Raw genomic sequence first — 13,449 nt, 5'->3', positions numbered from 1 at the left:
GCTCCACTCCAAAGCCCTGGAAACTTCGCTAAATCTTAATTTTAAAAACCTCCATCACCCTTACAGATGTAAACTTTAAGACCTGGATCAAATCAAATTTTTCCAACAAAGTATACTCTTAATTCTGAAAACAATGACATTCACTATTTTGTGCTTGCAGGTTTTTTTTTCTATTTTTAAAATATTTTTTCAAGCATTTATTATTTCTCTCAAATGAGGTATGAATGTTTAAGTGAAAGAAAAAAACACATTCAAATCTCCTATTCTTATTGCTGAAACACTGGAATTTAAACATAAGATACTCTACTTGTCCACTTGTGTCTGCAGCCTGCTGGAAATGTGTAGCAAGAGATGTCTCATCTTGGAAAACTTCATTGCACTCCAAACACTTTAGACTATGTCTACAGAGTTTTGATGGGTCTTCATCTAGAGGCATAGCTGGAATGATAGGTGTACTTGCTGGGGCTGATATTACTGTTCCAGTTATGCCAGACTGTATCTTGGTTACAGTATGTGTGCCAACTCCTATTGGGCTTTGAAGAGTAGAAGATGCAGCAGTATTGCTTGAAGGAGACGCTATCATTTGATCTGCTGGGACTGGTTTTAAAATCAAATGGGAGCACTGCATTACAACTCCTTTTTCCTTATGTCCACGCGCATGGGAAAGAAGACTGCATTTATTGTAGAAAACTAAATTTTTTGTACAATGGTTACATGTCACTTCAATTCGCACACTCCTCCTATCATAATGCTGTGTCAGACTCTTTTCGAGAGCAAACGAATCACCACATTCCAAACACTTGTAACCACGTGTTGGTAATGTTATACCTGCATTGGCAGGAGGACTGAGGTTTGGGACGTAAACTGGGACAGGATTAACACTACTCAGCACCTTATTGAATGCTTCCACTACAGAACTCTGCAGAGATGATACCACCTGGACTCGTGACACTTTTTTAGAAGGCTGTGAGGCTGCTGCAGAAATTATTGCCTGCTTTATTTGTTGCTGAGGTTTTGTTAGCACTTGGCGGAGTTCTGAGGTGGTTTGAGCACCTTGAGGCAGAAGATTAAGGTTGGCAAGATGGACTGTCTTTGGCACAAGTTTAGCACTGGCAAGGCTTGATGCTGGCACCACAACAGTCTGCTGCTGTATAGCATTTGCAGCTTTAATAATGGCACTACTGGCACTTTGCACAGAAGCAGCAGATATTACAGTGGCTTTCACCGTAGTATTGTTAGCAAGCTTCAGATTAATAACTTGTGATCCTGCTGTTTTAACTGCTGAAACTGGGAGAAAGGCAGTAGCCACAGGTTTAATAGTGACCTGTTTTGGTGCAAGTTCTGCAGATGCAACAGCATTGGTGACAACTGCTGACTGGAGAGGTGTCCTAGGAGGAGAAGAAAGAACAGCAGCAGAAGTTGGAGAGGATAGGAGAGATGTCATGGAAGCTACCATGGAAGCAGTCTGCTCTGGCTTTTTACCAGAGTCCAAATCAACTTCTGGCAACACCCTTGTAACTGTTCTCTTGATTTCCCCAGAAGAAGTCTTGATGGTTTTTATGCGAACTTTTGGAATGGCTGGCGTTGACCCTGCAGGAGAAGATGGAGACCCTTTGCTACTGTTTTCACTTGATACACTTCTGGGACTATCGGGTTGTTTTATAGATGGTTTTTTAGCACCATCAATAAGACTCTGAGATTCAGGTGATTTCTCAATAGCCCGGGGACTTTCATTCATGTCTTTTGGTAATGGAGAAGATTCTCTTGAAGTAGACTGTAATTCGTTACTGGTATCTGTAGCTGCCTTTTTAGCACTCAGTGCTGCAATTGCAGCAATGCATGAAGAAAGTTTTGCTGATGACTTTGCTTTGGACTGTGAAATGCTGGCAAGATTTGTTTCACCTTTTTCAGTACCTAGTTTTCCATCAAGTACCCTGTTTTCAAGCAGCTTTTCAGAATTGTCTTTCATCAATTTGTCCTCTATTTTTCGGGCTTTGAATGGTTCATAGACACTTAAATTCACAGAGTTTGTTTCTGTTTCTCTTTTAACACCTTTGTTTTTATCTACATTACTTGAAGCTGGAATTCCAGGTTTAATCAAGTTTTCCCCTCCAAGCATCTTTAGTTTGTCATATTCCTGCTGAGAAACCGATCCTGTTAACACATTTGCTCTGAAATTTGCACGCATCTCTTCTTTATCTGGAGGATCATCCACCTCTATTTTTTCATCATCATCAAATTCTTCAGCACTTGAAATTGGGCTAAACTGGTTGAAAGCTGAGTCTTTCAGAGTAGCCTCAGAAGCTGACCCCTCCTCTTTCAGACACTTCCCTTCATCTTTACCATAACTTTCAAGAGCAGATGCTGTTAGAAAACCATTATGTAAGCCATTGCCTGTGGAATGGTGGCCATCCTTATCCACTCCTTCAGAAGACTCAATATTACGTACATTTTTCACAATGACGCTCACACCAACATCTGATGATGATGGCACATGAGAATCTTCATCTGTATGAGCATTCTGTTTTATGTGGTTTTCATGATCATCATGTCCAGACTCAATAGCTGCTTTAGGATCGACCATGTCTGGGATGTCAAAGGCTGCAAGAAGGTCGTCGAAGTCGGGGGTCTTCATATCCCCCATGGTCATGTATTTGTCTGGAAGCAAATCTGTAAAAAGAGCAGAGAATCTTTATATCAGTACCTTAAACATCAAAACCATATTTTAATACTATATATATATATATATATATATATATATATATATATATATAAAAATAAAAAAATAAAAAAAAATAATGCCCCTATACATAGTTTGCAAATGTTTTTGCGAAGTGTTACCACACTTATTTCACCCATGATTCTATAGAAATGTTATAAATCACAATTTCTTTTCAGAGGTTAGAAATTATCCAGTAGCTGTCCAGGTCGAAGTGAACACGCCGAATGATTACACTGTGAGACCAGCACAAAAGAAGCTTTTGAGGATTATAATTTTCCCTTTTATTTTAGATTTACACTTTCCTTTCAAAAGCACCCTACTCCTGTGCTTACAGCCAGACACCTCTACATCATGGAACTTAAAAACCTAGATCTCTTGCACATTTGTACTTTTCACTGTTAGTCAAACCACTGAACATACCCAAAGACTATAAATCAAATGCACTCTTAAAAAATGGCATTTTTCCATCACACTATCCTCTATATGACTTGAATGTCCAGAATATTCACTTTTCAGTACAGCTATGAAAGAGGTTCCATCAGGATTCATTCCAATTTAGTATATTTAGGTTGATAAGTTCAACTCCAATTAAATAGGCAAAGGAATAGAGAGTGAGGAGTGTTGCCCATTATTTGACATCTACTGACTGAGACAAGATGGGTGATGTCATATCTTTTACTGGACCAACTTCTATTAATGAGAGACAAGCTTTTGAGCTACACAGCGCTCTTCTTCAGGTCTGGGAATGGTACTCAACTGTGTCTCAGCTAAATACAAGATCAAACTATCGGTGACCCTCTTGAGTACCTTTCCCAGACCTGAGGAAGAGCTCTGTGTAGCTCGAAAGCTAGTCTCTGTCACCAACAGAAGCTGGTCCAATAAAAGATATTACCTCACCCACCTTGTTTCTCTAATACCTTGGGACCAACATGGCTACAGCAACTGAGCGTATCTAGTGACTGAATCAATTAAGGTCATGAGGTCTTTGCAGTACTGGACATTTGAACTGTCTTCTCAAGAGTTTACCTCAGTAAGCTATTTTCCAGACTATTTTCAGTCACCCACTATGGCCCCGATCCTGCAAAGATTTACACACATGCTTATATTTATGTACTGTGAGTAGTCTCATTGACTTAAGTACTTTTGTTGTGGTTGTTGCCCTTTGTTAATTGTGACACTGCCCTGCAATCTTTCCTTTTTCTCTGCAAAAACTAGGCAGATTGAAATTCCTTTGAGTTTACAAAAGGGTGGATTATTAATTAACTGCCCCCAGAACATTTTCACAAGGTTAGAGTATGAGGAGTACCTGTAAAGGTCCTTTTGGCCCCCTATACTCTAGGGTTAAAATCCTGTTAATTGAACTGCTTTTAAACACATAGCATACCAACACTATTTGCCTGACCAGTGAATGTAATGCAGAAACATTTTTCAGATGGTCTTTAAATAAACACACCCTAGACAAAAATACCGTATTGACCTCATTTGTAAAGTAATGATATCTGATCTACACTGGGCAGACAAGCCAGTTTTCTTTAATGAAAATGGAACATTTTTGGCTATAAGGAAGCAGACCCTCAGATTGTAACAAAGCAGCAAAAACTAATCTCAGGGTTTGTCCTGGGAGCTTCAGATGGACAAAAGTTCAACTACTGCCTAGTGCTTGAGATAAGAGATCTGCCTTGTGCAAATTCATAAGCATCTGGGAAGAATCTTTGCAAAGGCCTTGTCTATCCAGGAGAAATTACCAGCACAGCTATTCTGAAATAGTTATTCTGCTACTGCTACTCCAGTATAATTTAACTATTCTAGAATAACTCATCCATGTAGACACTCTATTCCAGAATAAAAGTGATTTTAGCCTGGAATAACTACTCTGTTTCCAAAGCAGAGCAGTTATTTCAGAATAAAGTCATATTTAATTCAGAACAGTGAGTCTATGCAGGGATTTTCCATTATAGCTGCCTGTCAATTTCCCCATATACACAAGTCCTAACTCTCTGAAAACCTGATAAGAAAGGGTCAGGAGCTTGAATTTAATGGCATGCTTACTTCCTGTGCAAGATACGCAGAGGGCTCTGCTTGCTACCATTAAACCAGCTGTTTGACAGGACACAATTAAAAGGGAGCACTCGGTCCTGTCACATATAGTTAACAAGACCAGGGATGGTTCAGACAATGCTGCCACATCTGCAGGAGGGGTCAGGGCATGGGTTCCCACCTGAGACAGAATGAAGTACTAGTGACATGTTTATTGCTTGTGCGTCAGTGCTTTGATGGGTACATGGTATGGAGAACAAGCTGCTACTTATTGAACGAGGGCACTATTAGCGAGTATCATCCCTTTATCACTAGGGGAAATCACACATTCCTCTTTATTTCTATGAACCAGAAATCTTCACTCACTACTCACTTAACTCCTCCCACAAATACATATACCTAGTCTAAACATAATACCTAGACTTCCCTTCCCCCACCCCATATCAGGCCATGGTCACAGCATGGGGTGGAAAGAAGAAAGAGCTTGCTTATTAAATTCTGGGCCTTGTATGCAAGGAGAACAATAAAATGGCTTTGCAGGGGCTCCAGCTTTGTTAGCGTTAACCCTGAACAAAATAGTACAACACAGATGGCTAAAATCCAACTGGAAGATGTTTCTGTTGGAAGGACACAGTAGTTCTCAACTATTCCACTGACAACCCAACCAGAGAAAAACAGGATGTTGGGCCACAAATTCATAGGATCTCCTACAGACCACATACACCAATTTTGGTTTCCAGTGGAATTTAAAATATCTTAATCCCCTCTTGGAGAGATATCACTAGCAAGCTGCTCAGATTAGGTTTATTGAAGCACAACTCAGGACATGATACAAGTAAAATAAGTGAGTTATTAAACAAAAATAAAATAAACAAATTTACCAGGTTATTGTGGTGGTGGTGGTTGGGTTTTCCTTTTTTGTTTGGGGGACTGTTTTGTTTGTTTGTTTTTGAAGGAGAAAAATGGGATAGGACTGCTTGACTGGGTTTTTTTTTCTTATTTTAATACAATAATTCTGCATACAGGAACTACAGCATGCAACTCTGTGACTATTCAATAGCCTTCCTGCCTCTCTGGTGCTTCCATCTGTACTGAAATATGCAAAACATGTTGTTTCACACCTTTATCCTCAGTACTTTTTTCTCCACATAATCAGCCAGTTGAGCTAGCCCATGCCTATATCTTCCATTACTGGTATACAAGGAAGATTCAAAGGTCTGAGCCTTAGGTGATGTAAATCAGTGCAGCTCCAATGAAGTCAACCCTCCACTATCTTTCTCCAACTTACCACAAGAGAGAGCTTAGGTATATATATACACAGCAATAAAAACATAAAACAGGACAAGACTTTTAAAAGTTTGTAACAGAGACCTTAGGCCCCATACTTGTTTCAGATGTACTGATGCTACTCACTGCTATACAGTTCTCTTGAGCTATTTAACTGCAAAAGCTGAGAATTCTGCTCTTCACCTTAAATTTGACACTTAATTCAAAATCTGCTTTTTGACACCAGTTCAGTAAAAATGGTTCAGGATTTAAAAATGAATCTATACTAAGGCTTCAGCCGCCATTAAAATCTGTTTGGCTTAACTAGTTTTAGAAACAGAGAGTAGAATTTTAGAAAAATGTTCCCCATGTAGAAAAGCCCTACAAGTCTTGTCTTGGGCCACATCTGGAAGAAATCATCACTATTTTGAAGAATGACAGAGGCTTCCCTAATATGACAGATTACGTTCCATGGATCACACAGAAGGCTCCCCAGACCACAGTTAGAAAAGATGATGGGGGTGGGGGACAGGACTACATTTCAGATAATCAAGACCGAGTTGCAACAGAATTATTTGCTTGTGACATTTAAAAATGTGTGTTCAGTTTCTGTAACTCTGTAATGTCATCAGATGACTGGGCTCCCTTAAAAGTTTTTAAGATGAGTTGAGATGTGATTTTTACAGACGAACTGACCATCCATCCTGAGATGGGCTACGGTCTTGTTATAGTAAGTACAAGTGTCTGGGAACAAAATAATGCATATCTAATTGCTGGGTTTGGTGCCCCGATACACTAGTGAAGGACACCTTCAAAAGGCAGGCAGATAATATAAAAGTCTAAAGACCAGGAAAATTGCCATCTTGACTGTACAGTGACTTGAGGGTCCAATCCTGCCACTTTTGGAAACCCACATTTCTACCATTCAGCTGATAGCTACAAGTATCAGGAAGGCACTTTCTACCCATCAGTCCACCCACACTGCATCCAGGACTGCACCTATGCCCAGATATCTTACTGATGCTTGGGTATTTACATTCCTCTGAAACAGCAAGCATAGGCCATTTCTGGAGACAGGATACTACTGGGTCTGAGGTATCTTTGGTTTGATCTAACATAGAAAACCCTATGTGCTATGAAAATCAGGAGACAACCTTGTGCAGCCCAGGAATTTAGCTCTCATGTGGCAGGCAGTCATCTGAGAAACACATTTGCAAGTCTACTTGTAATAGGGCTCTGTAAGGGTTTGGGTAGCCTGGGAGCATCAGCACTTCCACTGTACATCACTCTTGGTGAGCCAACAATTGGCCATTCCATGGCAAGAAATGGCTGATATTTCTGACAGTGGAATTGGTTGCTCAGCAGACAAATGAGAGAGGCAGGAGACTTTCCAAGGGGTTTAAAGGAAAGTTTTAATATAAAGTAGAATTTTCATGTTAAATGTTGCAATTATTTAATCTAAGCAATAATTTTTATTTTGTACACAAACCCTGACAAAATTCTTTTTAAAAAAGAGTAACAGTGAAACTCCTCACTACTAAATAAGCTCAGCCATCACCAAGTTACGTTTACTAGCCTGCCACCTCAGATCAGTTCAGTTGCCATGGACTTTGCAAGTGCTACTGTGGTAGCGGCAGCGAACCAGCGGAGCAGCGGGGACAGCAGAGCAGCTCACAGCAGGAGTTTGCCTGGGACTGGTAAGTATCCGAGTGTGTGTGTTTGCTTGCTGAGGAAGTATCCGAGCGTGTGTTTACTGGGAGGGCAGGGAGAGAGCCTGAGTGAGTGTCTGATTGGCTGCTAGCCTGCAGGGGGCGGGCATTAGGGTGTCTGTGTGTTTGCGTCAGGGAAGCCTGGCTGTTTAAAAATAGCCAGAGCCTCGCGAACCAGCTGAGCGGCAGCGAACCAGCGGAGCAGCGGGGACAGCAGAGCAGCTCACAGCAGGAGTTTGCCTGGGACTGGTAAGTATCCGAGTGTGTGTGTTTGCTTGCTGAGGAAGTATCCGAGCGTGTGTTTGCTGGGAGGGCAGGGAGAGAGCCTGAGTGAGTGTCTGATTGGCTGCTAGCCTGCAGGGGGCGGGCATTAGGGTGTCTGTGTGTTTGCGTCAGGGAAGCCTGGCTGTTTAAAAATAGCCAGAGCCTCGCGAACCAGCTGAGCGGCAGCGGAGCAGCGGGGACAGCAGAGCAGCTCACAGCAGGAGTTTGCCTGGGAGTTCGCCTGGAGTGAGCCCAGTGAGGCTTACATCTTGCCAACGTCTCTGAGGAAGCTCATAGTAGGTAGGTGATATGGAAGGGGGGGGTTCAGCTGCTGTGACCTGCACTGGATGTGCCATGTTTGTCTTTCTTCCACAGGACAGAAGCGACTTTGTCTGTACAAAGTGCAAGCTGGTCTCCATATTGGAAGAGAAGATTGAAGGTCTGGAGCAACAGGTAACGACCCTGCGTTGTATACGAGAGACTGAGGATTTTCTGGACCAAACTCAGGATAGCCTTCTAGGGGCACAAAGCTCTAAAGATATAGAGCAGGTTGCACAGAGGAGCCAAGAGGCCAGTGAAGAAGCTTGGCAACATGTGACCTCCAGAAGAGGTAAGCGGAATGTCCGGGTTCCAGTAACACAGACACAGGTAACTAACCGCTTTCATGTTCTCTCCACAGGTACCAATGCGGAGAGTGGACCAGATGATATGTCTGGGGGGAGAAAGCGGAAGGAGACTCCGCTGGTTGGGAGGCATGAGATGCGATGTCCTGAGGTTGGGGGTTCCACGACCACCACTCCCAAGAGGAGAAGGCGGGTGGTGGTGGTCGGGGACTCTCTCCTCCGGGGGACTGAGTCATCTATCTGCCGCCCTGACCGGGAAAACCGAGAAGTCTGCTGCTTGCCAGGGGCTAAGATTCGTGATGTGACGGAGAGACTGCCGAGACTCATCAAGCCCTCGGATCGCTACCCCTTCCTGCTTCTCCACGTGGGCACCAATGATACTGCCAAGAATGACCTTGAGCGGATCACTGCGGACTACGTGGCTCTGGGAAGAAGGATAAAGGAGTTGGAGGCGCAAGTGGTGTTCTCGTCCATCCTCCCCGTGGAAGGAAAAGGCCTGGGTAGGGACCGTCGAATCGTGGAGGTCAACGAATGGCTACGCAGGTGGTGTCGGAGAGAAGGCTTTGGATTCTTTGACCATGGGATGGTGTTCCATGAAGGAGGAGTGCTGGGCAGAGACGGGCTCCATCTTACGAAGAGAGGGAAGAACATCTTTGCCAGCAGGCTGGCTAACCTAGTGAGGAGGGCTTTAAACTAGGTTCACCGGGGGAAGGAGACCAAAGCCCTGAGGTAAGTGGGAAAGCGGGATACCGGGAGGAAGCACAGGCAGGAATGTCTGTGAGGGGAGGGCTCCTGCCTCATACTGGGAATGAGGGGCGATCAACAGGTTATCTCAAGTGCTTATATACAAATGCACAAAGCCTTGGAAACAAGCAGGGAGAACTGGAGGTCCTGGTGATGTCAAGGAATTATGACGTGATTGGAATAACAGAGACTTGGTGGGATAACTCACATGACTGGAGTACAGTCATGGATGGTTATAAACTGTTCAGGAAGGACAGGCAGGGCAGAAAAGGTGGGGGAGTAGCACTGTATGTAAGGGAGCAGTATGACTGCTCAGAGCTCCGGTACGAAACTGTGGAAAAACCTGAGTGTCTCTGGATTAAGTTTAGAAGTGTGTGCAACAAGAGTGATGTCATGGTGGGAGTCTGCTATAGACCACCGGACCAGGGGGATGAGGTGGATGAGGCTTTCTTCCGGCAACTCACGGAAGCTACTAGATCGCATGCCCTGATTCTCATGGGTGACTTTAATTTTCCTGATATCTGCTGGGAGAGCAATACAGCGGTGCATAGACAATCCAGGAAGTTTTTGGAAAGCGTAGGGGACAATTTCCTGGTGCAAGTGCTAGGGGAGCCAACTAGGGGGAGCGCTTTTCTTGACCTGCTGCTCACAAACCGGGTAGAATTAGTGGGGGAAGCAAAAGTGGATGGGAATCTGGGAGGCAGTGACCATGAGATGGTTGAGTTCAGGATCCTGACGCAGGGAAGAAAGGTAAGCAGCAGGATACGGACCCTGGACTTCAGGAAAGCAGACTTTGACTCCCTCAGGGAACAGATGGCCAGGATCCCCTGGGGGACTAACATGAAAGGGAAGGGAGTCCAGGAGAGCTGGCTGTATTTCAAGGAATCCCTGTTGAGGTTACAGGGACAAACCATCCCGATGAGTCGAAAGAATAGTAAATATGGCAGGCGACCAGCTTGGCTTAATGGTGAAATCTTAGCGGATCTTAAACATAAAAAAAGAAGCTTACAAGAAGTGGAAGGTTGGACATATGACCAGGGAAGAGTATAAAAATATTGCTCGGGCATGTAGGAAAGATATCAGGAGGGCCAAATAGCACCTGGAGCTGCAGCTAGCAAGAGATGTCAAGAGTAACAAGAAGGGTTTCTTCAGGTATGTTGGCAACAAGAAGAAAGCCAAGGAAAGTGTGGGCCCCTTACTGAATGAGGGAGGCAAGCTAGTGACAGAGGATGTGGAAAAAGCTAATGTACTCAATGCTTTTTTTGCCTCTGTTTTCACTAACAAGGTCAGCTCCCAGACTGCTGTGCTGGGCATCACAAAATGGGGAAGAGATGGCCAGCCCTCTGTAGAAATAGAGGTGGTTAGGGACTATTTAGAAAAGCTGGACGTGCACAAGTCCATGGGGCCGGACGAATTGCATCCGAGAGTGCTGAGGGAATTGGCGGCTGTGATTGCAGAGCCCTTGGCCATTATCTTTGAAAACTCGTGGCGAACGGGGGAAGTCCCGGATGACTGGAAAAAGGCTAATGTAGTGCCCATCTTTAAAAAAGGGAAGAAGGAGGATCCTGGGAACTACAGGCCGGTCAGCCTCACCTCAGTCCCTGGAAAAATCATGGAGCAGGTCCTCCAAGAATCAATCCTGAAGCACTTAGAGGAGAGGAAAGTGATCAGGAACAGTCAGCATGGATTCACCAAGGGAAGGTCATGCCTGACTAATCTAATCGCCTTTTATGATGAGATTACTGGTTCTGTGGATGAAGGGAAAGCAGTGGATGTATTGTTTCTTGACTTTAGCAAAGCTTTTGACACGGTCTCCCACAGCATTCTTGTCAGCAAGTTAAGGAAGTATGGGCTGGATGAATGCACTCTAAGGTGGGTAGAAAGCTGGCTAGATTGTCGGGCTCAACGGGTAGTGATCAATGGCTCCATGTCTAGTTGGCAGCCGGTGTCAAGTGGAGTGCCCCAGGGGTCGGTCCTGGGGCCCGTTTTGTTCAATATCTTCATAAATGATCTGGAGGATGGTGTGGATTGCACTCTCAGCAAATTTGCGGATGATACTAAACTGGGAGGAGTGGTAGATACGCTGGAGGGGAGGGATAGGATACAGAAGGACCTAGACAAATTGGAAGATTGGGCCAAAAGAAATCTAATGAGGTTCAATAAGGATAAGTGCAGGGTCCTGCACTTAGGATGGAAGAATCCAATGCACCGCTACAGACTAGGGACCGAATGGCTCGGCAGCAGTTCTGCGGAAAAGGACCTAGGGGTGACAGTGGACGAGAAGCTGGATATGAGTCAGCAGTGTGCCCTTGTTGCCAAGAAGGCCAATGGCATTTTGGGATGTATAAGTAGGGGCATAGCGAGCAGATCGAGGGATGTGATCGTTCCCCTCTATTCGACACTGGTGAGGCCTCATCTGGAGTACTGTGTCCAGTTTTGGGCCCCACACTACAAGAAGGATGTGGATAAATTGGAAAGAGTACAGCGAAGGGCAACAAAAATGATTAGGGGTCTAGAGCACATGACTTACGAGGAGAGGCTGAGGGAGCTGGGATTGTTTAGTCTGCAGAAGAGAAGAATGAGGGGGGATTTGATAGCTGCTTTCAACTACCTGAAAGGGGGTTTCAAAGAGGATGGCTCTAGACTGTTCTCAATGGTAGCAGATGACAGAACGAGGAGTAATGGTCTCAAGTTGCAATGGGGGAGGTTTAGATTGGATATTAGGAAAAACTTTTTCACTAAGAGGGTGGTGAAACACTGGAATGCGTTACCTAGGGAGGTGGTAGAATCTCCTTCCTTAGAGGTTTTTAAGGTCAGGCTTGACAAAGCCCTGGCTAGGATGATTTAACTGGGACTTGGTCCTGCTTTGAGCAGGGGGTTGGACTAGATGACCTTCTGGGGTCCCTTCCAACCCTGATATTCTATGATTCTATGATTCTAAGTAAATAATCTTTTCTTCATAGTCGCAGCATAGGATTTCAAAAATCCTTTGTGCTCTGACAGAAGAGACTCTGGACATCTATGTTGGAAACAGTATACAAAGAAGTGAACATAGCTAGAACTTTAAAGGACAGCCTTTAGAGGACCTATAATCCATGTTCCAATAGCTATTAGAAAGACAAAAGAATATCGGATACCAGCATCATGTTTAAAACATAGGAGGATGTACCAATAATGTCAAATACTGCACTGAGGTCAAAGAGGAAAATAATGAAGTGTAAGGGAGCCAAGATCAGAACAGTGGAGGGGAGTGGCTGACCACAATAAGGAGTGTAGTTTCAGTACTAAGGAAGAGGCAGGAGATATTGAAATGGATTGAGGAGGTGGTAGGAAATGACATCATAAAAGAGGTAAGATCACTATTTCCTGTCCTGTATTGAGAAAGAGTAAAAAGAAAAGGAGTACTTGTGGCACCTTAGAGACTAACAAATTTATTTGAGCATAAGCTTTCGTGAGCTACAGCTCACTTCATCGGATGCATCCGATGAAGTGAGCTGTAGCTCACGAAAGCTTATGCTCAAATAAATTTGTTAGTCTCTAAGGTACCAAAAGTACTCCTTTTCTTTTTGCGAATACAGACTAACACGGCTGCTACTCTGAAACCTGAGAAAGAGTAAGTTACACATTGTTAACTTGGGGATGGGTGGAGGCCAGGAGTGGTATGATGGCTCTAATTTTCAGAATTAACAGTGTCCTCAAAAAAAGGAATGGGGAATGACAGAGGTGACGATAGAGAAAACTGGGTAGAGAGAAGAAATGGTTCTCTTTGTAGGACAGATGTCATGTGATGAGGGCAGTGGCACCAGAGAAAGAAGAACAAGTTGCCAATAGCTACAGGAGATAAGAATTAAAAGGGTTTTCACAAATATAGCAGAGGAGGGAGAATACCTCTAATGAGGAAAAAAAAACATATGCAATGACGACGACTAAAAATGGCAAGGCATGTGAAATCAGTTTTAACATCTGCCTTAACAAGAAAGAAAGTTTGGACAATTAGGGAATAATAAAAAGGTTGTAAAAATACCTATGAATTAGAGCTGTCAATTAATCACAGTTAACTCATGCGATTAACTAAAAAAAAATT

The 13,449-nt window shown here is 43.6% G+C and overlaps 1 protein-coding gene across 4 annotated transcripts in view; it reads right to left on the bottom strand.

Annotated features, from left to right (window-relative positions):
- The window catches only part of ZNF532 (zinc finger protein 532), an 88,972-nt gene that overhangs the window by 37,714 nt on the left and 37,809 nt on the right, over positions 1–13,449 (bottom strand). For all 4 annotated transcript variants that reach the window (XM_038403733.2, XM_038403737.2, XM_038403736.2 and 1 more), the window contains one exon: positions 308–2,670. In XM_038403733.2, coding sequence (XP_038259661.1) covers positions 308–2,650 — 2,343 coding nt within the window. In that variant the 5' untranslated portion in view covers positions 2,651–2,670. The remainder of the gene's footprint in view (positions 1–307; positions 2,671–13,449) is intronic.

The sequence above is a fragment of the Dermochelys coriacea genome, chromosome 5, assembly GCF_009764565.3.
Source record: "Dermochelys coriacea isolate rDerCor1 chromosome 5, rDerCor1.pri.v4, whole genome shotgun sequence".
Lineage (NCBI taxonomy): Eukaryota > Metazoa > Chordata > Testudines > Dermochelyidae > Dermochelys > Dermochelys coriacea.
This window is presented reverse-complemented; position numbering and strand designations above follow the sequence as displayed.